Raw genomic sequence first — 26,669 nt, 5'->3', positions numbered from 1 at the left:
GATCAGTATATAGTCAGTTATGGGGTTATGATCAGTATACAGTCAGTTATGGGGTTATGATCAGTATATAGTCAGTTATGGGGTTATGATCAGTATATGGTCAGTAGTAGGGGCTATGATCAGTATATAGTCAGTAGTAGGGGCTATGATCAGTATATAGTCAGTAGTAGGGGTTATGATCAGTATATAGTCAGTAGTAGGGGTTATGATCAGTATATAGTTAGTAGTAGGGGTTATGATCAGTATATAGTCAGTAGTAGGGGTTGGGATCAGTATATAGTCAGTAGTAGGGGGTATGATCAGTATATAGTCAGTAGTAGGGGTTATGATCAGTATATAGTCAGTTATGGGGTTATGATCAGTATATAGTCAGTTATGGGATTATGATCAGTATATAGTCAGTTATGGGGTTATGATCAGTATATAGTCAGTAGTAGGGGTTATGATCAGTATATAGTCAGTAGTAAGGGTTATGATCAGTATATAGTCAGTAGTAGGGGTTATGATCAGTATATAGTTAGTAGTAGGGGTTATGATCAGTATATAGTCAGTAGTAGGGGTTGGGATCAGTATATAGTCAGTAGTAGGGGGTATGATCAGTATATAGTCAGTAGTAGGGGGTATGATCAGTATATAGTCAGTAGTAGGGGGTATGATCAGTATATAGTCAGTAGTAGGGGTTATGATCAGTATATAGTCAGTAGTAGGGGTTATGATCAGTATATGGTCAGTTATGGGATTATGATCAGTATATGGTCAGTTATGGGGTTATGATCAGTATATAGTCAGTTATGGGGTTATGATCAGTATATAGTCAGTTATGGGGTTATGATCAGTATATAGTCAGTTATGGGGTTATGATCAGTATATAGTCAGTAGTAGGGGTTGGGATCAGTATAGTTAGTAGTAGGGGTTATGATCAGTACATAGTCAGTAGTAGGGGTTATGATCAGTATATAGTCAGTAGTAGGGGTTATGATCAGTATATAGTCAGTAGTAGGGGGTCATGATCAGTATATAGTCAGTAGTAGGGGGTCATGATCAGTATATAGTCAGTAGTAGGGGGTTATGATCAGTATATAGTCAGTAGTAGGGGTTATGAAGAGTATATAGTCAGTAGTAGGGGTTATGATCAGTATATAGTTAGTAGTAGGGGGTTATGATCAGTATATAGTCAGTAGTGGGGGTTATGATCAGTAGTAGGGGTTATGATCAGTATATAGTCAGTAATAGGGGTTAGGATCAGTATATAGTCATTTATGGGGTTATGATCAGTATATGGTCAGTTATGGGGTTATGGTCAGTATATAGTCAGTTATGGGGTTATGATCAGTATATAGTCAGTAGTGGGGGTTATGATCAGTAGTAGGGGTTATGATCAGTATATAGTCAGTAGTAGGGGTTATGATCAGTATATAGTCAGTAGTAGGGGTTATGATCAGTATATAGTCAGTAGTAGGGGTTATGATCAGTATATAGTCAGTTATGGGGTTAGGATCAGTATATAGTCAGTTATGGGGTTATGATCAGTATATAGTCAGTTATGGGGTTATGATCAGTATACGGTCAGTTATGGGGTTATGATCAGTATACGGTCAGTTATGGGGTTATGATCAGTATATAGTCAGTTATGGGGTTATGATCAGTATATGGTCAGTAGTAGGGGCTATGATCAGTATATAGTCAGTAGTAGGGGTTATGATCAGTATATAGTCAGTAGTAGGGGTTATGATCAGTATATAGTCAGTTATGGGGTTATGATCAGTATATAGTCAGTAGTAGGGGTTATGATCAGTATATGGTCAGTTATGGGGTTATGATCAGTATATAGTCAGTTATGGGGTTATGATCAGTATATAGTCAGTTATGGGGTTATGATCAGTATAGTCAGTAGTAGGGGTTGGGATCAGTATAGTTAGTAGTAGGGGTTATGATCAGTACATAGTCAGTAGTAGGGGTTATGATCAGTATATAGTCAGTAGTAGGGGTTATGATCAGTATATAGTTAGTAGTAGGGGGTCATGATCAGTATATAGTCAGTAGTAGGGGTTATGATCAGTATATAGTCAGTAGTAGGGGTTATGATCAGTATATAGTCAGTAGTAGGCGGTCATGATCAGTATATAGTCAGTAGTAGGGGGTCATGATCAGTATATAGTCAGTAGTAGGGGGTCATGATCAGTATATAGTCAGTAGTAGGGGTTATGATCAGTATATAGTCAGTAGTAGGGGTTATGATCAGTATATAGTCAGTAGTAGGGGTTATGATCAGTATATAGTCAGTAGTAGGGGTTATGATCAGTATATAGTCAGTAGTAGGGGGTCATGATCAGTATATAGTCAGTAGTAGGGGTTATGATCAGTATATAGTCAGTTATGGGGTTATGATCAGTATATAGTCAGTTATGGGGTTATGATCAGTATATAGTCAGTTATGGGATTATGATCAGTATACGGTCAGTTATGGGGTTATGATCAGTATACAGTCAGTTATGGGGTTATGATCAGTATATAGTCAGTTATGGGGTTATGATCAGTATATGGTCAGTAGTAGGGGCTATGATCAGTATATAGTCAGTAGTAGGGGTTATGATCAGTATATAGTCAGTAGTAGGGGTTATGATCAGTATATAGTTAGTAGTAGGGGTTATGATCAGTATATAGTCAGTAGTAGGGGTTATGATCAGTATATAGTCAGTTATGGGGTTATGATCAGTATATAGTCAGTTATGGGATTATGATCAGTATATAGTCAGTTATGGGGTTATGATCAGTATATAGTCAGTAGTAGGGGTTATGATCAGTATATAGTCAGTAGTAGGGGTTATGATCAGTATATAGTCAGTAGTAGGGGTTATGATCAGTATATAGTTAGTAGTAGGGGTTGGGATCAGTATATAGTCAGTAGTAGGGGTTGGGATCAGTATATAGTCAGTAGTAGGGGGTATGATCAGTATATAGTCAGTAGTAGGGGTTATGATCAGTATATAGTCAGTTATGGGGTTATGATCAGTATATAGTCAGTTATGGGGTTATGATCAGTATATAGTCAGTAGTAGGGGTTATGATCAGTATATGGTCAGTTATGGGGTTATGATCAGTATATAGTCAGTTATGGGGTTATGATCAGTATATAGTCAGTAGTAGGGGTTGGGATCAGTATAGTTAGTAGTAGGGGTTATGATCAGTATATAGTCAGTAGTGGGGGTTATGATCAGTAGTAGGGGTTATGATCAGTATATAGTCAGTAGTAGGGGTTATGATCAGTATATAGTCAGTTATGGGGTTATGATCAGTATATAGTCAGTTATGGGGTTATGATCAGTATATAGTCAGTTATGGGGTTATGATCAGTATATAGTCAGTTATGGGGTTATGATCAGTATATAGTCAGTAGTAGGGGTTGGGATCAGTATAGTTAGTAGTAGGGGTTATGATCAGTATATAGTCAGTAGTGGGGGTTATGATCAGTAGTAGGGGTTATGATCAGTATATAGTCAGTAGTAGGGGTTATGATCAGTATATAGTCAGTAGTAGGGGTTATGATCAGTATATAGTCAGTTATGGGGTTATGATCAGTATATAGTCAGTAGTAGGGGTTATGATCAGTATATGGTCAGTTATGGGGTTATGATCAGTATATAGTCAGTAGTAGGGGTTATGATCAGTATATAGTCAGTAGTAGGGGTTATGATCAGTATATAGTCAGTTATGGGGTTATGATCAGTATATAGTCAGTTATGGGGTTATGATCAGTATATGGTCAGTAGTAGGGGCTATGATCAGTATATAGTCAGTAGTAGGGGCTATGATCAGTATATAGTCAGTAGTAGGGGTTATGATCAGTATATAGTCAGTAGTTGGGGTTATGATCAGTATATAGTCAGTAGTAGGGGTTATGATCAGTATATAGTCAGTAGTAGGGGTTGGGATCAGTATATAGTCAGTAGTAGGGGGTATTATCAGTATATAGTCAGTAGTAGGGGTTATGATCAGTATATAGTCAGTTATGGGGTTATGATCAGTATATAGTCAGTTATGGGGTTATGATCAGTATATAGTCAGTAGTAGGGGTTATGATCAGTATATGGTCAGTTATGGGGTTATGATCAGTATATAGTCAGTTATGGGGTTATGATCAGTATATAGTCAGTTATGGGGTTATGATCAGTATATAGTCAGTTATGGGGTTATGATCAGTATAGTCAGTAGTAGGGGTTGGGATCAGTATAGTTAGTAGTAGGGGTTATGATCAGTACATAGTCAGTAGTAGGGGTTATGATCAGTATATAGTCAGTAGTAGGGATTATGATCAGTATATAGTTAGTAGTAGGGGGTCATGATCAGTATATAGTCAGTAGTAGGGGTTATGATCAGTATATAGTCAGTAGTAGGGGTTATGATCAGTATATAGTCAGTAGTAGGGGGTCATGATCAGTATATAGTCAGTAGTAGGGGTTATGATCAGTATATAGTCAGTAGTAGGGGTTATGATCAGTATATAGTCAGTAGTAGGGGTTATGATCAGTATATAGTCAGTAGTAGGGGTTATGATCAGTATATAGTCAGTAGTAGGGGTTATGATCAGTATATAGTCAGTAGTAGGGGTTATGATCAGTATATAGTCAGTAGTAGGGGTCATGATCAGTATATAGTCAGTAGTAGGGGGTCATGATCAGTATATAGTCAGTAGTAGGGGGTCATGATCAGTATATAGTCAGTAGTAGGGGTTATGATCAGTATATAGTCAGTAGTAGGGGTTATGATCAGTATATAGTCAGTAGTAGGGGTTATGATCAGTATATAGTCAGTAGTAGGGGTTATGATCAGTATATAGTCAGTAGTAGGGGTTATGATCAGTATATAGTTAGTAGTAGGTGTTATGATCAGTATAGTCAGTAGTAGGGGGTTATGATCAGTAGTAGGGGTTTTGATCAGTATAGTCAGTAGTAGGGGTTATGATCAGTACATAGTCAGTAGTAGGGGTTGGGATCAGTATATAGTCAGTTATGGGGTTATGATCAGTATATAGTCAGTTATGGGGTTATGATCAGTATATAGTCAGTAGTAGGGGTTATGATCAGTATATAGTCAGTAGTAGGGGGTTTTGATCAGTATATAGTCAGTAGTAGGGGTGGGGATCAGTATAGTTAGTAGTAGGGGTTATGATCAGTATATAGTCAGTAGTAGGGGTTTTGATCAGTACATAGTCAGTAGTAGGGGTTGGGATCAGTATAGTCAGTAGTAGGGGTTATGATCAGTATATAGTCAGTAGTAGGGGTTAAGATCAGTATATAGTCAGTAGTAGGGGTTGGGATCAGTATATAGTCAGTAGTAGGGGGTTATGATCAGTATATAGTCAGTAGTAGGGGTTGGGATCAGTATATAGTCAGTAGTAGGGGTTGGGATCAGTATAGTCAGTAGTAGGGGTTAGGATCAGTATATAGACAGTAGTAGGGGTTAGGATCAGTATATAGTCAGTAGTAGGGGGTTATGATCAGTATATAGTCAGTAGTAGGGGGTTATGATCAGTATATAGTCAGTAGTAGGGGGTTATGATCAGTATATAGTCAGTAGTTGTAACGGCGTTCTTTTGTTGTTGAAGGAGAGTCGGACCGAAATGCAGCGTGTAAGTTACTCATGTTTATTGAATGAAGACAAAACGAACAAACTAACACGAATAACTAAATAAATACAAAAAAACAACAAACAGAACGAAACCTAATACAGCCTGACTGGTGCAACCTACACAGAGACAGGGACAATCACCCACGAAATGCAAAGCGAAAAACAGGCTACCTAAATATGGTTCCCAATCAGCGACAACGAGAAGCACCTGACTCTGATTGAGAACCGCCTCAGGCAGCCAACCTAATTAACACACACACACACACCCCCCTAACCAGCTACAATCCCAACTACTACAAAACCCCAATAAGAAAATACAATACAAAATAACCCCATGTCACACCCTGGTCTGACTAACTAATAAACTAAAACACACAATACTAAGACCAAGGCGTGACAGTAGTAGGGGTTAGGATCAGTATATAGTCAGTAGTAGGGGGTTATGATCAGTATATAGTCATTAGTAGGGGTTATGATCAGTATATAGTCAGTAGTAGGGGGTTATGATCAGTATATAGTCAGTAGTAGGGGTTATGATCAGTATATAGTCAGTAGTAGGGGTTATGATCAGTATAGTCAGTAGTAGGGGTTGGGATCAGTATATAGTCAGTAGTAGGGGTTATGATCAGTATATAGTTAGTAGTAGGGGGTTATGATCAGTATATAGTCAGTAGTAGGGGGTTATGATCAGTATATAGTCAGTAGTAGGGGTTATGATCAGTATAGTCAGTAGTAGGGGTTATGATCAGTATATAGTCAGTAGTAGGGGGTCATGATCAGTATATAGTCAGTAGTAGGGGTTATGATCAGTATATAGTCAGTAGTAGGGGTTATGATCAGTATATAGTCAGTAGTAGGGGTTATGATCAGTATATAGTCAGTAGTAGGGGTTATGATCAGTATATAGTCAGTAGTAGGGGTTATGATCAGTATATAGTCAGTAGTAGGGGTTATGATCAGTATATAGTCAGTAGTAGGGGTTATGATCAGTATATAGTCAGTAGTAGGGGTTATGATCAGTATATAGTCAGTAGTAGGGGTTATGATCAGTATATAGTCAGTAGTAGGGGTTATGATCAGTATATAGTCAGTAGTAGGGGGTCATGATCAGTATATAGTCAGTAGTAGGGGTTATGATCAGTATATAGTCAGTAGTAGGGGTTATGATCAGTATATAGTCAGTAGTAGGGGTTATGATCAGTATATAGTCAGTAGTAGGGGTTATGATCAGTATATAGTCAGTAGTAGGGGTTATGATCAGTATATAGTCAGTAGTAGGGGTTATGATCAGTATATAGTCAGTTATGGGGTTATGATCAGTATATAGTCAGTAGTAGGGGGTTATGATCAGTATATAGTCAGTAGTAGGGGGTTATGATCAGTATATAGTTAGTTATGGGGTTATGATCAGTACATAGTCAGTAGTAGGGGTTGGGATCAGTATAGTTAGTAGTAGGGGTTATGATCAGTATATAGTCAGTAGTAGGGGTTATGATCAGTATATAGTCAGTAGTAGGGGGTTATGATCAGTATATAGTCAGTAGTAGGGGTTATGATCAGTATAGTTAGTAGTAGGGGGTTATGATCAGTATATAGTTAGTAGTAGGGGTTATGATCAGTATATAGTCAGTAGTAGGGGGTTATGATCAGTATATAGTCAGTAGTAGGGGTTATGATCAGTATATAGTCAGTAGTAGGGGTTATGATCAGTATATAGTCAGTAGTAGGGGGTTATGATCAGTATATAGTCAGTAGTAGGGGTTATGGGGTTAGGATCAGTATATGCATACTACTTCACACATGTTGGATGGTTCTCAACAAGCGCTCCTGGCTCCAGTGATTAATATTTGGTCTACATCCCGGATGGCACCCTATTCTCTATATAGTGCATATAGGTCTCTGGTTAACAGTAGTGCACTATATAGGAAATAGGGTGCTTTTGGGATGACAACATATGTGTTCTAGTGTGTTGTTAATGCTATCTTACTCTGTGTGTTGTTCTGGCTCGTTAACATTGAGACCTGTCTCTTTGTCTCTCTTCATCTCCAGATGTGATCGTGCTGATCAAGGCAGAGAGTGTTCACCTGTACTGTAACCCAATCAACTACAATTACCTGCTGCCCTACGTCTCCCACTGGAGGAATCTCTCCATACACTGCCTTACCCAGCCAGAGGTTAGCTATTACTGTAACCACATAGACTGTCTTACCATGGCAGAGGTTAGCTATTACTGTAACCACATAGACTGTCTTACCCAGGCAGAGGTTAGCTATTACTGTAACCACATAGACTGTCTTACCCAGGCAGAGGTTAGCTATTACTGTAACCACAGACTGTCTTACCTAGGCAGAGGTTAGCTATTACTGTAACCACATAGAATGTCTTACCCAGCCAGAGGTTAGCTATTACTGTAACCACATAGACTGTCTTACCCAGGCAGAGGTTAGCTATTACTGTAACCACATAGACTGTCTTACCTAGGCAGAGGTTAGCTATTACTGTAATCACATAGACTGTCTTACCCAGGCAGAGGTTAGCTATTACTGTAACCACATAGACTGTCTTACCCAGGCAGAGGTTAGCTATTACTGTAATCACATAGACTGTCTTACCCAGCCAGAGGTTAGCTATTACTGTAACCACATTGACTTCTTTACCCAGGCAGAGGTTAGCTATTACTGTAACCACATAGACTGTCTTACCCAGCCAGAGGTTAGCTATTACTGTAACCACATAGACTGCCTTACCCAGCCAGAGGTTAGCTATTACTGTAACCACATTGACTGCCTTACCCAGCCAGAGGTTAGCTATTACTGTAACCACATTGACTGCCTTACCCAGCCAGAGGTTAGCTATTACTGTAACCACATAGACTTCTTTACCCAGGCAGAGGTTAGCTATTACTGTAACCACATAGACTTCTTTACCCAGGCAGAGGTTAGCTATTACTGTAACCACATAGACTGTCTTACCTAGGCAGAGGTTAGCTATTACTGTAACCACATAGACTGTCTTACCTAGGCAGAGGTTAGCTATTACTGTAATCACATAGACTGTCTTACCCAGGCAGAGGTTAGCTATTACTGTAACCACATAGACTGTCTTACCTAGGCAGAGGTTAGCTATTACTGTAACCACATAGACTGTCTTACCTAGGCAGAGGTTAGCTATTACTGTAACCACATAGACTGTCTTACCTAGGCAGAGGTTAGCTATTACTGTAATCACATAGACTGTCTTACCCAGGCAGAGGTTAGCTATTACTGTAACCACATAGACTGTCTTACCTAGGCAGAGGTTAGCTATTACTGTAACCACATAGACTGTCTTACCTAGGCAGAGGTTAGCTATTACTGTAACCACATAGACTGTCTTACCTAGGCAGAGGTTAGCTATTACTGTAATCACATAGACTGTCTTACCTAGGCAGAGGTTAGCTATTACTGTAACCACATAGACTGTCTTACCCAGGCAGAGGTTAGCTATTACTGTAATCACATAGACTGTCTTACCCAGCCAGAGGTTAGCTATTACTGTAATCACAGACTGTCTTACCCAGGCAGAGGTTAGCTATTACTGTAATCACATAGACTGTCTTACCCAGCCAGAGGTTAGCTATTACTGTAACCACATAGACTGTCTTACCCAGGCAGAGGTTAGCTATTACTGTAACCACATAGACTGTCTTACCCAGGCAGAGGTTAGCTATTACTGTAACCACATAGACTGTCTTACCCAGGCAGAGGTTAGCTATTACTGTAACCACATAGACTGCCTTACCCAGCCAGAGGTTAGCTATTACTGTAACCACATAGACTGTCTTACCCAGCCAGAGGTTAGCTATTACTGTAACCACATAGACTGTCTTACCCAGGCAGAGGTTAGCTATTACTGTAACCACATAGACTGTCTTACCCAGGCAGAGGTTAGCTATTACTGTAACCACATAGACTGTCTTACCCAGGCAGAGGTTAGCTATTACTGTAATCACATAGACTTCTTTACCCAGGCAGAGGTTAGCTTACTACCATCATACTTGTAAGTTCTCATCCAAATGTTCAATTGATCAAGAAGTAAATAACAATATTTTTATGTTTTGATTAGATTACTTAATTAATAGAAATGCATTTATATTTGTTTCCTTAACCAAGCAGATACACAGGTATGTCTAAATTGAATGTTGATGTTGATTATATTCACTCCTGTTCTCCGCCCTCCCCCTCATTCTTTGTTTCCCCCCTCATCTCCCCCTGCAGTATGAAGACGAGGAAGCAGCGGAGGAGTTTAAGATCTCCAGCTTTGTGAGCATGGTTCAAGACTGCAGCCGTATTGGAGTTCCTTACAGCACCCAGGGTACAGTATAGTTAGAGATTACATTACATAGTACATGTTACATGGACAGTGCCTTTGGCAAGTATTCAGACCCCTTGACTTTTCCCACATTTTGTTACGTGTCGTGACTTTACTTTCATTAATCTGATGACTGTTATTTAATCAACTATATTTGTTACCTGATTTAAATTAATCATGTAACAATTTACTCATTACGATTTGGGGCACCACGAGAGCGGTTGTTACCATCTCTTAAATTCTGAAGGTCTTTACCTATTACATCCATAAAACAGTCAACGTATTATTCATAACCTCATATCATCATTCTGAACAGCCGTAACCTCCAGCAAAAACCCCAGCCTTACTTATGATTCAGTATGGATTCAGTAAAGACCTAAGTTGCAGAATGGCGCCGGAGGAGATGGCTGCTGTTTTATGGGCTCCAAACCAATTGTGCTACTGTGTGTGTTTTTTAGTGTTATTTTTAACTTTTTTTGTACATAATGTTTCTGCCACCGTCTGGAAGAAGAACTGGAAGAAGATTTTTTCTTTAACGAGTCGGAGCCGAAGGATTTACTTCAGACATCCGACAAGGCTCAAATCCCTGTCCTTCGCATGAGAAAGAGACGGAGATATCGAGGACATAGGTCGGTGTACCTTGTAAGGATCCGACGATGACTGGGCAATCTGCCTCTACCATCAGTCCTATTAGACAACGTACAATCATTGGATAGCAAAATAGACAAGCTACGTTCATGAATATCCAACCAATGGGACATTAAAGACTAATGTTTCAGTCGTGGCAGAAGAACGACATGGATAACATACAGCTGGCGGGGTGTCACGTAGAGTAGGCCAGAAGGCTAAACTGGAAAATCTAACCTCTATCAAAATAAAAGATGGCGGAGCCACAAAAGGTCTTCTGTGCTTCAGGGTGTTTATTAACATAGTGATTCCTGAACAAAAACAACAGTATTGCCATCAAACGTATACCTTATGGGACAGCTAAAAACAATGCTGCCCCATCTACAGCTCAATCCAAAATGCCTCTCCATGAACTGAAAGAGAGGCTCCTTTTGTTGGGGAAGCCCCTCCCCTCAGAACAATTAACACTAATTAATTATGCAATTACCTATTCAAACCTACATTTTCCATTCACTAAATATACTAAAGGATAAACATTGCAACACGTTTTTTATGAAACAATATCCCAATATAACATTTCCAAAATTACATCACTACTGACATAGTGTCTTTCAATATGCCCATTTACATTAATGGGCTATTTGGGACAGGCACGACAAAGTCCACCCAATTCCCTTTGCTCGGGTCCTTATCCAGCATACCTGGAAGCTACAAAGATTGAGAGAGAGGGTAACAGAACAAACAAACACGCTCATCCATAACATCAATAAGTATAATACATATTGCTTATATTAAATATGAGCATTGAGATAAGTGTGAAATGTATGTATTAAGACAGAGAAGTTAACTTGTGTGTCGACCCACATTGTTACCTTATCTGATAACGGAGCAGGGAGGAGTGATGAATGTGTGCGTTAAAGAACCAAATGCTGCCCGCGGCCAGTGACGGACTTCTACGTCACACGGGGTTTACGCTGCATCGGTAATGTAGAAGAGCTGCCTCTGGTAAGACAAGGGGTGCCCCAGCTGTAAACAACATCTAATATTAAGGAAGTCTCAAGGTTTTGCTCGCCTAAGGTAGAGTATCTCATGATAAGCAGTAGGCCACATTATCTACCAAGAGAGTATTCATCTGTATTTTTCGTAGTTATCTTTTTACCACCACAAACCGATGGTGGCACTAAGACTTCACTCAATGAGCTGAAAAAGGCCATAAGGAAACAGGAAAACGCTCATCCAGAGGTGGCGCTCCTAGTGGCCGGGGGCTTTAATGCAGGGAAAATTAAATCCGTTATACCTAATATCTACCAGCATGTTAAATGTGCAAAAAGGCGAAACAAAACTCTTTAGCACCTTTACTCCACTCACAGAGACGCATACAAAGCTCTCCCTCGCCCTCCATTTGGCAAATCTGACCATAATTCTATTCCTGTTTACAAGCAAAAACTAAAGCAGGAAGCCACTACTCATACAGAGATTGAGAGAGAGAGTAACAGAACAAACAAACACGCTCATCCATAACATCGATAAGTCACTACTCATTCAAAAAAGAAGAGGTCAGATGACGCAGATGCTAAGCTACAGGACTGTTTTTCTAGCACAGACTGGAATATGTTCCTGGATTCTTCCGATGGCATTGAGGAGTACACCACATTGGTCACTGGCTTCATCAATAAGTGCATTGAGGACGTCGTCCCCACAGTGACTGTATGTACATACCCCAACCAGAAGCCATGGATTACAGGCAATATTCGCACTGAGCTAAAGGGTAGAGCTGCCGCTTTCAAGGATCGGGACTCTAACCCGTACGCTTATAAGGAATCCTGCTATGCCGTCTGGCAAACCATCAAACAGGCAAATCGTAAATATAAGACTTAAGATTGAATCGTACTACACCGGCTCCGACGCTCGTCAGATGTGGCAGGGCTTACAAACTATTACAGACGACAAAGGGAAGCACAGCTGCGAGCTGCCCAGTGACACGAGCCAACCAGACGAGCTAAATGACTTCTAATCTCGCTTTGAGGCAAGCAACGCTGAAGCATGCATGAGATCATCAGCTTTTCCGGATGACTGTGTGATGATGCTCTTCGTATTCGATGCGAGTAAGACCTTTAAACAGGTCAACATTCACAAGACCGCGGGGCCAGACGGATTACCAGGATGTGTACTCTGGGCATGCGCTGACAAACTGTCAGTGTCTTTACTGACATTTTCAACCTGTCCCTGACTGAGTCTGTAATACCAATATGTTTCATGAGGACCACCATAGTCCCTGTGTACAAGAACACTAAGGTAACCTGCCTAAATGATTACCGCCCCGTGGCACTCACGTCTGTAGCCATGAAATGCTCGAAAGGCTGGTCATCGCTCACATCAAAACCATTATCCCAGAAACCCTAAACCCACTCCAATTTGCATACCGCCCCAACAGATCCACAGATGATGCAATCTCTATTGCACTCCACACTGCCCTTTCCCACCTGGACAAAAGGAACACCTGTGTGAGAATGCTATTCATTGACTACAGCTCAGCATTCAACACCATAGTTCCCTCAAAGCTCATCACTAAACTAAGGACCCTGGGACTAAACACGTCCCTCTGCAACTGGATCCTGGACATCCTGTTGGGCCACCCCAAGGTGGTAAGTGTAGGTAACAACACATCTGCCATGCTGATCCTCAACACGGGGGCCCCTCAGGGGTGCATGCTCAGTCTCCTCCTGTACTTCCTGTTCACCCATGACTGCATGGCCAGGCAAGACTCCAACATCGTCATTAAGTTTACCAAGAACGCAACAGTGGTAGGCCTGATCACCGACAACGATGAGACAGCCTATAGGGTGGAGGTCAGAAACCTGGCCGTGTGGTGCCAGGATAACAACCTCTCTCTCAATGTGATCAAGACAAATTATTGTGGACTACAGGAAAAGGTGGACAGAGCACACCCATATTCTCATCGACGGGGCTGTAGTGGAGCAGGTTGAGAGCTTCAAGTTCCTTGGTGTCCACATCACCAACAAATTATCATGGTCCAAGCACACCAAGACAGTTGTGAAAAGGGTACGACAAAGCATATAACCCCTTAGGTGATTGAAATGATTTGGCATGGGTCCTCAGATCCTCAAAAGGTTCTACAGCTGCACCATCGACAGCATCCTGACGGGTTGCATCACTGCCTGGTATGGCAACTGCTCGGCCTCTGACCGCAAGACACAACAGAGGGTAGTGCTTACGGCCCAGTACATCACTGGGGCCAAACTTCCTTCCGTCAGAGGAATGCCCTGAAAATAGTCAGACTCCAGCTACCCTAGTCATCGACTTGTTCTCTCTGGCACCGCACGGCAGGCGGTACCGGAACGCCAAGTCTTGGTCCAAAAGGCTTCTTAACAGCTTCTACCCCCAAGCCATAAGGCTTCTGAACAGCTAATCAAATGGCAACCCAGACTATTTGCATTGTCCCCCCCTGATACTCAAATTGGTTTAATTATTTATTTACTAGCTAAGTAAATGATAACACAGGATAACAAACACACTTAATACATAAGAAAAAGATATTCCTTTGTAACCAGTAATTACTCCTCTATAACTACTTCCTTGGTAACCAGTAATTACTCCTCTATATCTACTTCCTTGGTAACCAGTAATTACTCCTCTATAACTACTTCCTTGGTAACCAGTAATTACTCCTCTATAACTACTTCCTTGGTAACCAGTAATTACTCCTCTATAACTACTTCCTTGGTAACCAGTAATTACTCCTCTATAACTACTTCCTTGGTAACCAGTAATTACTCCTCTATAACTACTTCCTTCGGTAACCAGTAATTACTCCTCTATAACTACTTCCCTGGTAACCAGTAATTACTCCTCTATAACTACTTCCTTGGTAACCAGTAATTACTCCTCTATAACTACTTCCTTGGTAACCAGTAATTACTCCTCTATAACTACTTCCTTCGGTAACCAGTAATTACTCCTCTATAACTACTTCCTTGGTAACCAGTAATTACTCCTCTATAACTACTTCCTTGGTAACCAGTAATTACTCCTCTATAACTACTTCCTTCGGTAACCAGTAATTACTCCTCTATAACTACTTCCTTGGTAACCAGTAATTACTCCTCTATAACTACTTCCTTCGGTAACCAGTAATTACTCCTCTATAACTACTTCCTTCGGTAACCAGTAATTACTCCTCTATAACTACTTCCTTGGTAACCAGTAATTACTCCTCTATAACTACTTCCTTCGGTAACCAGTAATTACTCCTCTATAACTACTTCCTTGGTAACCAGTAATTACTCCTCTATAACTACTTCCTTCGGTAACCAGTAATTACTCCTCTATAACTACTTCCCTGGTAACCAGTAATTACTCCTCTATAACTACTTCCTTGGTAACCAGTAATTACTCCTCTATAACTACTTCCTTCGGTAACCAGTAATTGCTTAACAGCCTCCGACGTGACTTATATTGTTCCACTTATGAAATGAAGCAAACAACTAATTGAACAATTGTAACATAATTGAACTGTAACCAGCAACTTGTTTTATAGTGTGACGATTTGGGATGTGTAGTGTTTATATGTAAATGTGCTGTTTCAGGCCACATCCAGACGTTTGACATGTTTATGATAGAGAAGTGGCCCATCATTCAGGCCTTTGCTTTGGAGGGGATCGGTGGAGGAAGCTTCTTCACCATGAAATACAAGGTACCTCACTTCATATTACTAATACAAATTGTCTAACGTTAGGTGTCATGGCAGAATAGTTAGTAAAATAATTACATCTCCATTTAATTTGAGTGGTACAGAATAGTTGCCTGACGACTCAAACTAAATTCGCTACATACTTCAGTCTTAGACATTTGTGGTCACGAGGGACGTTGCACAAAACAAAGTCATCAGCAATTGGATCATCTCTAACCAATCAGAGTATCAAAGCCAATGACACATTTTCTAAACACTGCTTTACCCACTTGTGTTCTGGCTCTGGCCCAACCTATCTGTCTGGGACCAATCCGAACGGTTAGAATGTGTTTGCATTATAATAATCGTCAGAGAGGTACTCGGATCCAGACTCATTGCAGAGAAGAAACTGTGAGAGTGGCGTTGCATTTGGCCGTAGCAAGGAGTTTGGGTTACTTCTCGGAAATGATTGACTGGATGTGTGTACTGTTGCTGTGTGTTCCAGTTGATGGACATTAGTGAGAAGCTGTGGCAGACCTACACCAGATTGGACCCTGTGTCCCTAGACAACCTGCTGACTGAGGTAACCATTCTGAGCTTGAACGCACCTGTGAGTAGATGTTGGAACAGGACCGTTGGACCAGCGTGTTGTGACGGCCACACTGACTCTGGTATGTGTCTCTTCCAGGACCTGGTGTTGTTTGAGAAGCAGTGGAGCAGTTTCTTCTCCAGCTTTGACATCGAGAGCCATCTGTCTATCCTGGAACTGTCTGAGGCTCAGGCAGGGGAGGTAACTTAACACGAGAACCGCTAAAGCAGTCAAATCAAATGCTATTGGTCACACACACACGGTCAGCAGATGCTATTGGTCACACACACACGGTCAGCAGATGCTATTGGTCACACACACACGGTCAGCAGATGCTATTGGTCACACACACACGGTCAGCAGATGCTATTGGTCACACACACACGGTCAGCAGATGCTATTGGTCACACACACACGGTCAGCAGATGCTATTGGTCACACACACACGGTCAGCAGATGCTATTGGTCACACACACACGGTCAGCAGATGCTATTGGTCACACACACACGGTCAGCAGATGCTATTGGTCACACACACACGGTCAGCAGATGCTATTGGTCACACACACGGTCAGCAGATGCTATTGGTCACACACACACGGTCAGCAGATGCTATTGGTCACACACACGGTCAGCAGATGCTATTGGTCACACACACACGGTCAGCAGATGCTATTGGTCACACACACACGGTCAGCAGATGCTATTGGTCACACACACACGGTCAGCAGATGCTATTGGTCACACACACACGGTCAGCAGATGCTATTGGTCACACACACACGGTCAGCAGATGCTATTGGTCACACACACACGGTCAGCAGATGCTATTGGTCACACACACACGGTCAGCAGATGCTATTGGTCACACACACACGGTCAGCAGATGGTATTGGTCACACACACACGGTCAGCAGATGGTATTGGTCACACACACACGGTCAGCAGATGTTATTGGTCACACACACACGGTCAGCAGATGTTATTGGTCACACACACACGGTCAGCAGATGTTATTGGTCACACACACACGGTCAGCAGATGTTATTGGTCACACACATGGTCAGCAGATGTTATTGGTCACTGTTACGAATCCCTTTTGGCCCGACAGTCTAGGGGGATAGTAATGAGACTCGTAACATAACTCATGCAAATTATTATTGTGACAAAGTAAAAGTGTGAACGAAATAACCACGACAACAGAAATCTACCGTCAAACTCTAGGTTTATTTATAAACACACGGTAATGGGGGGAGCAGGAAAAGGGGCTGAGCTGGACCCAAGGAAAGAAACAATAAGTATTCAAAAACACCCCTAAGCTAGACTAGCCTACTTTAACAACAGCTAACTAACTAACCAAAAATACAGTGGGTGGTCCGCCCAGTTCTAACTAGTGTATTTAACAAAGTTCACCTATGGGTAGTGTGTGCCCATGGGCGACTTGTCTTGGTTTCCCCCTTTTCCCACCAGCAATCAAACACAAACACCATAACCAAAAACAATACTCACAGGTGATGACAAAGTGCTATGAGGTGCTTAAACAAAAGAGAGGTTAAGACACAAAGCGAGAGTGAAACACAGAGACCTACAGACATGGCATTTACAGAGAGATTGAGCTGAGCTCTAGAACAAACAAATGATGGGGTTTTTAAACCATGGGGAAGGAACTGTGATAGGTCAGGAAATAGGAGGAGGTGTGTCTTCTGATTCATGATTGATTGTTGACTGATTGGGGAGTGATGATTTTCACCTGAGAGGGGAGAAGGAGAGAAAAGAAACACACACACAGGATACACACACACAGGATAACTGTATCCGTAACAGTCACATACACATGGTCAGCAGAAGTTATTGGTCACATGGTCAGCAGATGTTATTGGTCACATGGTCAGCAGATGTTATTGGTCACATACACATGGTTAGCAGATGTTATTGGTCACATGGTCAGCAGAAGTTATTGGTCACATGGTCAGCAGATGTTATTGGTCACATGGTCAGCAGATGTTATTGGTCACATACACATGGTCAGCAGATGTTATTGGTCACATGGTCAGCAGAAGTTATTGGTCACATGGTCAGCAGATGTTATTGGTCACATGGTCAGCAGATGTTATTGGTCACATACACATGGTTAGCAGATGTTACTGGTCACATACACATGGTCAGCAGATGCTATTGGTCACATACACATGGTCAGCAGATGTTATTGGTCACATACACATGGTCAGCAGATGTTATTGGTCACATACACATGGTCAGCAGATGTTATTGGTCACGTACACATGGTCAGCAGATGTTATTGGTCACATACACATGGTCAGCAGATGTTATTGGTCACATACACATGGTCAGCAGATGTTATTGGTCACATACACATGGTTAGCAGATGTTATTGGTCCCATACACATGGTCAGCAGATGCTATTGGTCACATACACATGGTCAGCAGATGTTATTGGTCACAAACACATGGTCAGCAGATGTTATTGGTCACGTACACATGGTCAGCAGATGTTATTGGTCACGTACACATGGTCAGCAGATGTTATTGGTCACGTACACATGGTCAGCAGATGCTATTGGTCACATACACATGGTTAGCAGATGTTATTGGTCCCATACACATGGTCAGCAGATGCTATTGGTCACATACACATGGTCAGCAGATGTTATTGGTCACAAACACATGGTCAGCAGATGTTATTGGTCACGTACACATGGTCAGCAGATGTTATTGGTCACGTACACATGGTCAGCAGATGTTATTGGTCACGTACACATGGTCAGCAGATGCTATTGGTCACATACACATGGTCAGCAGATGTTATTGGTCACATAACATGGTCAGCAGATGTTATTGGTCACATACACATGGTTAGCAGATGTTATTGGTCCCATACACATGGTCAGCAGATGCTATTGGTCACATCCACATGGTCAGCAGATGTTATTGGTCACAAACACATGGTCAGCAGATGTTATTGGTCACGTACACATGGTCAGCAGATGTTATTGGTCACGTACACATGGTCAGCAGATGTTATTGGTCACGTACACATGGTCAGCAGATGTTATTGGTCACGTACACATGGTCAGCAGATGTTATTGGTCACGTACACATGGTCAGCAGATGTTATTGGTCACGTACACATGGTCAGCAGATGTTATTGGTCACGTACACATGGTCAGCAGATGTTATTGGTCACGTACACATGGTCAGCAGATGTTAATGTGATTGTAGCGAAATGCTTGTGGTTCTAGTTCCGACAGTGCAGTAATATCTAACAAGTAATTCCCCAAGAACTACCTAATACACACATCTAAAGGGGCTAATGAGAATATGTACATGTAAGTATATGGATTAACGATGTCTGAGCGGCAAAGACAAGGTGCAACAGATGGTATAAAATACAGTATATACATGTGATATGAGTAATGTAAGATATGTAAACATTATTAAAGTGGCATTATTTAAATCAAATCAAATGTATTTATATAGCGACAAGTGATCCATTTATTGAAGTAGCCTGTGATTGGGTCTAAGTGCAGGCAGCAGCCTCTCTGAGTTAGTGATGGCTGTTTAGCACTCTGATGGCTTTGAGATAGAAGCTGTTTTTCAGTCTATGCAACACACCTCCAGTCTGTGTAAGGGTTATTTTACCACAAAGGAGAGTGATGGAGTGCTGCATCAGTAGACCTGGCCTCCACAATCCCCCGAACTCAACCAAATTGAACCAACAACTGCTCAGCATATGAGGGAACTCCTTCAAGACTGTTGGAAAACCATTCCAGGCGAAGTTGGTTGAGAGAATGCCAAGAGTGTGCCAGGCTGTCATCAAGGCAAAGGGTGGCAATTTTGAAGAATCTCAAATATAAAATATATTTTGGTTTGTTTAACACATTTTTGGATCCTACATGATTCCATGTGTTATTTCATATTTTTAATTGTCTTCACTTTTATTCTACAATGTAGAAAATTGTAAAAATAAAGAAAAACCCTGGAATGAGTCGGTGTTCTAAAACTTTTGATCAGTAGGGAATATAACACACTGTCAGTGTTAGAATCACAAACACAACTGGAGTTATAACCAGTTTTAGGAGTGTATGTCATATATATATTTATTTGTAAGGGTTTCCCCCATTGCCCCTCTTCTCCCAACAGTAGGGCCTGCTTCGCTTCTTCTCCCAACAGTGGAAGGTGCTGTGCCCACTTAATAATCACCCGGATAATTGTCTCGGAACAGAACAAAACTATTATCACATATATAACAACATATTACATAAATAAAGTAAAGTATGATGGGGGAGGAAGGGGGAGAATGGATGAGCAAGACGAAGCAAACAATGCAGCATTATGTCATCATCAATTTAATCTATTGAATTGATCCAATCTAATTATATACCTCATCTTAAAATAGTATGTACCCTATATCAGTTCACCGAATCACAGCAGTCTAGTCAGTCGACTCTGGCCTATTGGGAGTAGGCTTCACATTGACAGCTTGCATAATTTACAATGGCAAGAAGACCAAGACGAATTGATGCACGTGCTGCGTTAGCTCTGTTACAAGATCAGATTGAAAATGGTGGGGAAGAAATGAATCATGACATCTGATTATTCTTCTGATTCTGAGCATCAGCCTGAACCTGCACATCCAAGGTGCAAAAAAAGCCAGAACGCCCGCAATTAAATTAAATGGTGAGACAGGAGAAAGGAAGGGACTCACCATTTGGATAGAACCAGCCGGTGACAATGCTACGGGCCGATTATCAGCACAAACTGTCATCACTGAGAGAGCAGGCTCTACATCTCAAGGACAAAAGTACATCCGCAACACACTCGCCTGCTTTCATTGTTTATGTGACGTGAACATGCTACAGCACCTGCCGTGGCTGAGGTGCACAGGGAGAAAGGAGAACTGCCTGGGATCTGTCTGTTGATGAGCTGGAAGCGTTCATTTCAATCCTGTATTTCGGTGGCGAGAGCGTGTATATGGAGAGCTTCTGCTCAGACATGTACTGTATGGGATACCTTTCTTTGGAGAAACCATTTCACCAGACTACTTCAGAGAGATCATGTGTTACCTCCATTTTGATGAAAAAGAAATGAGAATGCTATCAGCAGACAAAAAAAATTGTCATTAAAACCAAGATCACCCAAGAATAAATATTAGATAGTGTGAAAACACTCACACAGAGAAAAGCACCAGGACTGGACAGCTTTCCCATAGAATTCTGTTCAAAGAGGCCTCCTATTTACACAAATGACAACACACATCACTTAATTCAGTGCTTTCTAGTTCCATGTGTCAAACAGTTATTTCAGTTGTATTAAAACCAGGAAAATCTGGAGAGTTTAATACATGTGACAATAAATAATAACAAAGCTTATAAGCATTAGAATGGCAAAAGTCTTACCAGACGTGATACATATCAATCAAACAGGATTTATTACATATTTCAGTTTAATACAATATGTAAAAAATAAAATAGATATAGGTTGATCAATAATAGCAAGATGGTGCTCAGTGATGGTCGTCTGTGTTATTTCGTACACTATTAGCCCAGAAAATATTGTGTTATTTCACAGCCAGGAAGAACTATTGGATATAAGAGCAACGTCAACTTACCATCATTGCGACCAGGAATACGTCTTTCCCGAAGCGGAGCCTTTGTTCGGACCTCCACTCTGGACATTGGATCTGGGTCCAGAAGCTGACCCAAAACAACACGGTTGCAGCAGAAGAGGCAGACGGAGAGGCCTCCTGGTCAGAATTAGAAGGCGAGCACACCATCCACCGCTCCCGAGCATATTTCTTGCGAATGTCCAGTCTCTTGAAAACAAGGTGGACGAAATTAGGGCACAAGTTGCCTTCCAGAGAGACATCAGAGATTGTAGCATTCTCTGTTTCATGGAAACATGGCCCACTCTGGATATGTTGTCAGAGTCAGTACAGCCACCGGGTTTCTCCATGCGTCGCGCCAGAAGAAGGGAAGAGCTGTATGCCTCATGATTAGCGACTCATGGTGTAATCATAACAACATACAGGAACTCAAGTCCTTTTGTTCACCTGACCTAGAATTCCTTACAATCACATGCCTACCGCATTATCTACCAAAATAATTCTCTATTCTCTAGAGAATTCGACTATAGTCACAGCAGTGTATCTCACCCCCCCCTGGGGATTTTAACAAAGGGGATTGCTGGGGATTTTAACAAAGCTAATTTGAGAACAAGGCTACCTAAATTCTACCTGCACAATTGATTGTAAGTACCCGCTCAAGCAAAACATTGGACCACTGCTACTCTAACTTCCGCAATACATCGACGTATACGCTTACTTGGTGAGTGAGTTTATTAGGAAGTGTATAGGAGATGTTGTACCCACTGTGACTATTAAAACCTTCCCTAACCAGAAACCGTGGATTGATGGCAGCAGTCTTGCAAAACTGAAAGCGCGAGAACCACCGCATTTAATCAAGGTGTCTGGAAACATGACCGAATACAAACAGTGTAGTTATTCCCTCCACAAGGCAATTAAACAAGCAAAGCGTCAGTATGTATATATATTTTTTTATTTAACCTTTATTTAACTAGGCAAGTCAGATAAGAACAAATTCTTATTTACAAAGACTGCCTACCCTAGTCCAACCCGGACGACGTTGTGCACCACCCTATGGGACTCCCAATCACGGCTGGATTGATGCAGCCTGGATTCGAACCAGGTACTGCAGTGACGCCTCTTGCACTGAGATGCAGTGTCTTAGACCACTACGGCCCAGTATAGAGACAAAGTAGAGTTGCAATTCAACATTTCAAACACGAGACGTATGTAGCAGGGCCTACAGACAATCGCCGATTACAAAAAGAAAACCAGCCCCATCGGAGACATCGATGCGTTGCTCCCAGAGAAATTAAACAATTTCTTTGTGTGCTTTGAGGACAATACAGTGCCCGCTACCAAAAACTGTGGGCTTTCCTTCTCCGTGGCCAACGTGAGTAAAACATTTAAACATGTTAACCCTTATCCCAGACGGCATCCCTAGCCGCGTCCTCAGAGCATGAGCAGACCAGCTGGCTGGTGTGTTTATGGACATATTCAGTCAGTCCTTATCCCAGTCTGCTGTCACCACATGCTTCAAGATGGCCACCATTGTTCCAGTTCCCAAGAAACTAAACTAAATGACTGTCGCCCCGTAGCACTCACTTCTGTCATCATGAAGTGCTTTTAGAGACTAGTCAAGGATCACATCACCTCCACCCTACCTGATACCCTAGACCCACTCCAATTTGCTTACCGCCAAAATAGGTCCAAAGACGATGCAATCGCCATCACACTGCACACTGCCCTATCCGTTCATTGACTACACCTCAGCATTCAACACCATAGTACCATCCAAACTCATCATTAAGCTTGACACCCTAGGCCTCAACCCCGCCCTGTGCAACTGGGTCCTGGACTTCCTGACGGGCCGCCCCCAGGTGGTGAGGGTAGGAAACAACATCTCCACCCCGCTGATCCTCAACACTAGGTCCCCACAGGTGCGTTCTCAGCCCTCTCCTGTACTCCCTGTTCACCCATGATTGCGTGGCCATGCACGCTTCCAACTCAATCATCAAGTTTACAGACGACACTACAGTGGTAGGCTTGATTACCAACAACGATGAGACGGCCTACAGGGAGGAGGTGAGGGTCCTCGGAGTGTGGTGTCAGGAACATCACCTCACATTTAAAGTCAACAAAACAAAGGAGATGATCGTGGACTTCAGGAAACAGCTGAGGGATCAGCCCTCTATGGGACAGTAGTGGAGAAGGTAGAAAGTTTTAAGTTCCTTCGCGTACATGGACAAACTGAAATGGTCTACCCACACAGACAGCGTGGTGAAGCAGGAGGCTGAAGAAATTTGGCTTGTCACCAAAAACACTCAAACTTTTACAGATGCACAATTGAGAGCATCCTGGCGGGCTGTATCACCGCTTGGTAGGCAACTTCTCCGCCCACAACCGTAAGGCTCTCCAGAGGGTAGTGAGGTCTGCACAACGCATCACCGGGGGTAAACTACCTGCCCTCCAGGACACCTACACCACCCGATGTTACAGGAAGGCCATAAAGATCATCAAGGACAACACCCACCCGAGCCACTGCCTGTTCACCCCGCTATCATCCAGAAGGCGAGGTCAGTACAGGTGCATCAAAGCTGGGACCGAGAGACTGAAAAACAGCTTCTATCTCAAGGCCATCAGACTGTTAAACAGCCACCACTAACATTGAGTGGCTCCTGCCAACATACTGACTCAACTCCAGCCACTTTAATAATGATGAGGACTTCAGGAAACAGCAGAGGGAACACCCCCTTATCCACATCAATGGAACAGTAGTGGAGAGGGTAGTAAGTTTTAAGTTCCTCGGCATACACATCACAGACAAACTGAATTGGTCCACTCACACAGACAGCATCGTGAAGAAGGCGCAGCAGTGCCTCTTCAACCTCAAGAGGCTGAAGAAATTCGGCTTGTCACCAAAAGCACTCACAAACTTCTACAGATGCACAATCGAGAGCATCCTGGCGGGCTGTATCACCGCCTGGTACGGCAACTGCTCCGCCCTCAACCGCAAGGCTCTCCAGAGGGTAGTGAGGTCTGCACAACGCATCACCGGGGGCAAACTACCTGCCCTCCAGGACACCTACACCACCCGATGTTACAGGAAGGCCATAAAGATCATCAAGGACAACACCCACCCGAGCCACTGCCTGTTCACCCCGATATCATCCAGAAGGCGAGGTCAGTACAGGTGCATCAAAGCTGGGGCCGAGAGACTGAAAAACAGCTTCTATCTCAAGGCCATCAGACTGTTACAACAGCAACCACTAACATTGAGTGGCTGCTGCCAACACACTGACTCAACTCCAGCCACTTCAATAATGGGATTGATTGGAAATGATGTCAAATATATCACTAGCCACTTTAAAAAATGCTACCTAATATAATGTTTACATACCCTACATTATTCATCTCATATGTATACATATATACTGTACTCTATATCATCTACTGCATCCTTATGTAATACATGCATCACTAGCCACTTTAACTATGCCACTTTGTTTACATACTCATCTCATATGTATATACTGTACTCGATACCATCTACTGTATCTTGCCTATGCTGCTCTGTACCATCACTCATTCATATATCTTTATGTACATATTCTTTATCCCCTTACACTGTGTATAAGACAGTAGTTTTGGAATTGTTAGTTAGATTACTTGTTGGTTATTACTGCATTGTTGGGAACTAGAAGCACAAGCATTTCGCTACACTCGCATTAACATCTGCTAACCATGTGTATGTGACAAATAAAATTTGATTTGATTTGGAAAAATTGGATGTAATAAATGAGATTACTGTTAATTAAAATGTACGCTTAATCCAGTATAAATTCATGTGTAGAATTTATTATACAATAGACAATATTCATACATTTTGCAGCATGTGGATTAAGTATAAAAATAATAACTCAATAATCCATGCTTTCTGGCAATGCGATTTAGTCTGGAATATGTGGGCGGAGCTAAAAAGTTGGCTGCCAGAGGTATTACAATGTAAACTTCCTTTTAATCCGTCTGTCTGTATATTTCAAGAAATGTCATATGGTTGTATAGTGAGATACCCAATGGACTGGACGATTCTCATTTCTCATCTTGAAAAAACATATATTAAAAACTTGGCAATCAATTAATCTACCATAATTAACAGAATGGAAAAATCTAATTTATTGTTGAAATATTGAAATAGCATGGGCGACCAAGGAAAAACAAATTGGTATAATTTAAGGCCATGTGGCAATCAGTAATGCAGGCACGAGGGATGGAGATATGACTAGGGATGGAGATGTGACCAGGTACTAGGAATGGAGATGTGACCAGGTACTAGGGATGGAGATGTGACCAGGTACTAGAGATGGAGATATGACCAGGTACTAGGGATGGTGATATGACCAGGTACTAGGGATGGAGATATGACCAGGCACTAGGAATGGAGATGTGACCAGGTACTAGGGATGGAGATGTGACCAGGTACTAGGGATGGAGATATGACCAGGTACTAGAGATGGAGATATGACCAGGCACTAGAAATGGAGATATGACCAGGCACTAGAAATGGAGATATGACCAGGTACTAGGGATGGAGGTGTGACCAGGTACAAGGGATGGAGATATGACCAGGTACAAGGGATGGAGATATGACCAGGTACTTGGGATGAACATATGACCAGGCTCTAGGGATGGAGATGTGACCAGGCACTAGGGATGGAGATGTGACCAGGCACTAGGGATGGAGATATGACCAGGTACTAGGGATGGAGATATGACCAGGTACTAGGGATGGAGGTGTGACTAGGGATGGAGGCATGACCAGTCACGGTCACAGCGGTACTCGTGTTACCTAACTACATGAGGCTTAGGCCGGGGAGGTAACTTAACATAGCTACATGTTGTCTATAACTACATGTTATCTATAACTACATTATTACAGTCTGGGGCTCAGACAGGGGAGGTAACTTAACATAGCTACATGTTGTCAATAGCTACATGTTGTCTATAACTACATTATTACAGTCTGGGGCTCAGACAGGGGAGGTAACTTAACACAGCTACATGTTGTCAATAGCTACATTTTGTCTATAACTACATTATTACAGTGGGGCTCAGACAGGGGAGGTAACTTAACATAGCTACATGTTGTCTACAGCTACATGTTATCTATAACTACATTATTA

The 26,669-nt window shown here is 42.0% G+C and overlaps 1 protein-coding gene across 1 annotated transcript in view; it reads left to right on the top strand.

Moving 5' to 3' along the window:
• Nucleotides 1-26,669, top strand: part of dnaaf9 (dynein axonemal assembly factor 9) — a 120,103-nt gene that overhangs the window by 8,471 nt on the left and 84,963 nt on the right. Inside the window, exons 4-8 of the mRNA XM_064953088.1 lie at nt 7,678-7,802; nt 9,885-9,981; nt 15,213-15,319; nt 15,801-15,878; nt 15,984-16,085. Coding sequence (XP_064809160.1) covers nt 7,678-7,802; nt 9,885-9,981; nt 15,213-15,319; nt 15,801-15,878; nt 15,984-16,085 — 509 coding nt within the window. The remainder of the gene's footprint in view (nt 1-7,677; nt 7,803-9,884; nt 9,982-15,212; nt 15,320-15,800; nt 15,879-15,983; nt 16,086-26,669) is intronic.

The sequence above is a fragment of the Oncorhynchus masou genome, chromosome 32 (assembly GCF_036934945.1).
Source record: "Oncorhynchus masou masou isolate Uvic2021 chromosome 32, UVic_Omas_1.1, whole genome shotgun sequence".
In the NCBI taxonomy this organism is placed as follows: domain Eukaryota; kingdom Metazoa; phylum Chordata; class Actinopteri; order Salmoniformes; family Salmonidae; genus Oncorhynchus; species Oncorhynchus masou.
Note: the sequence above shows the minus strand (reverse complement) of the source record. Positions and strands in the feature narration are given on the sequence as shown.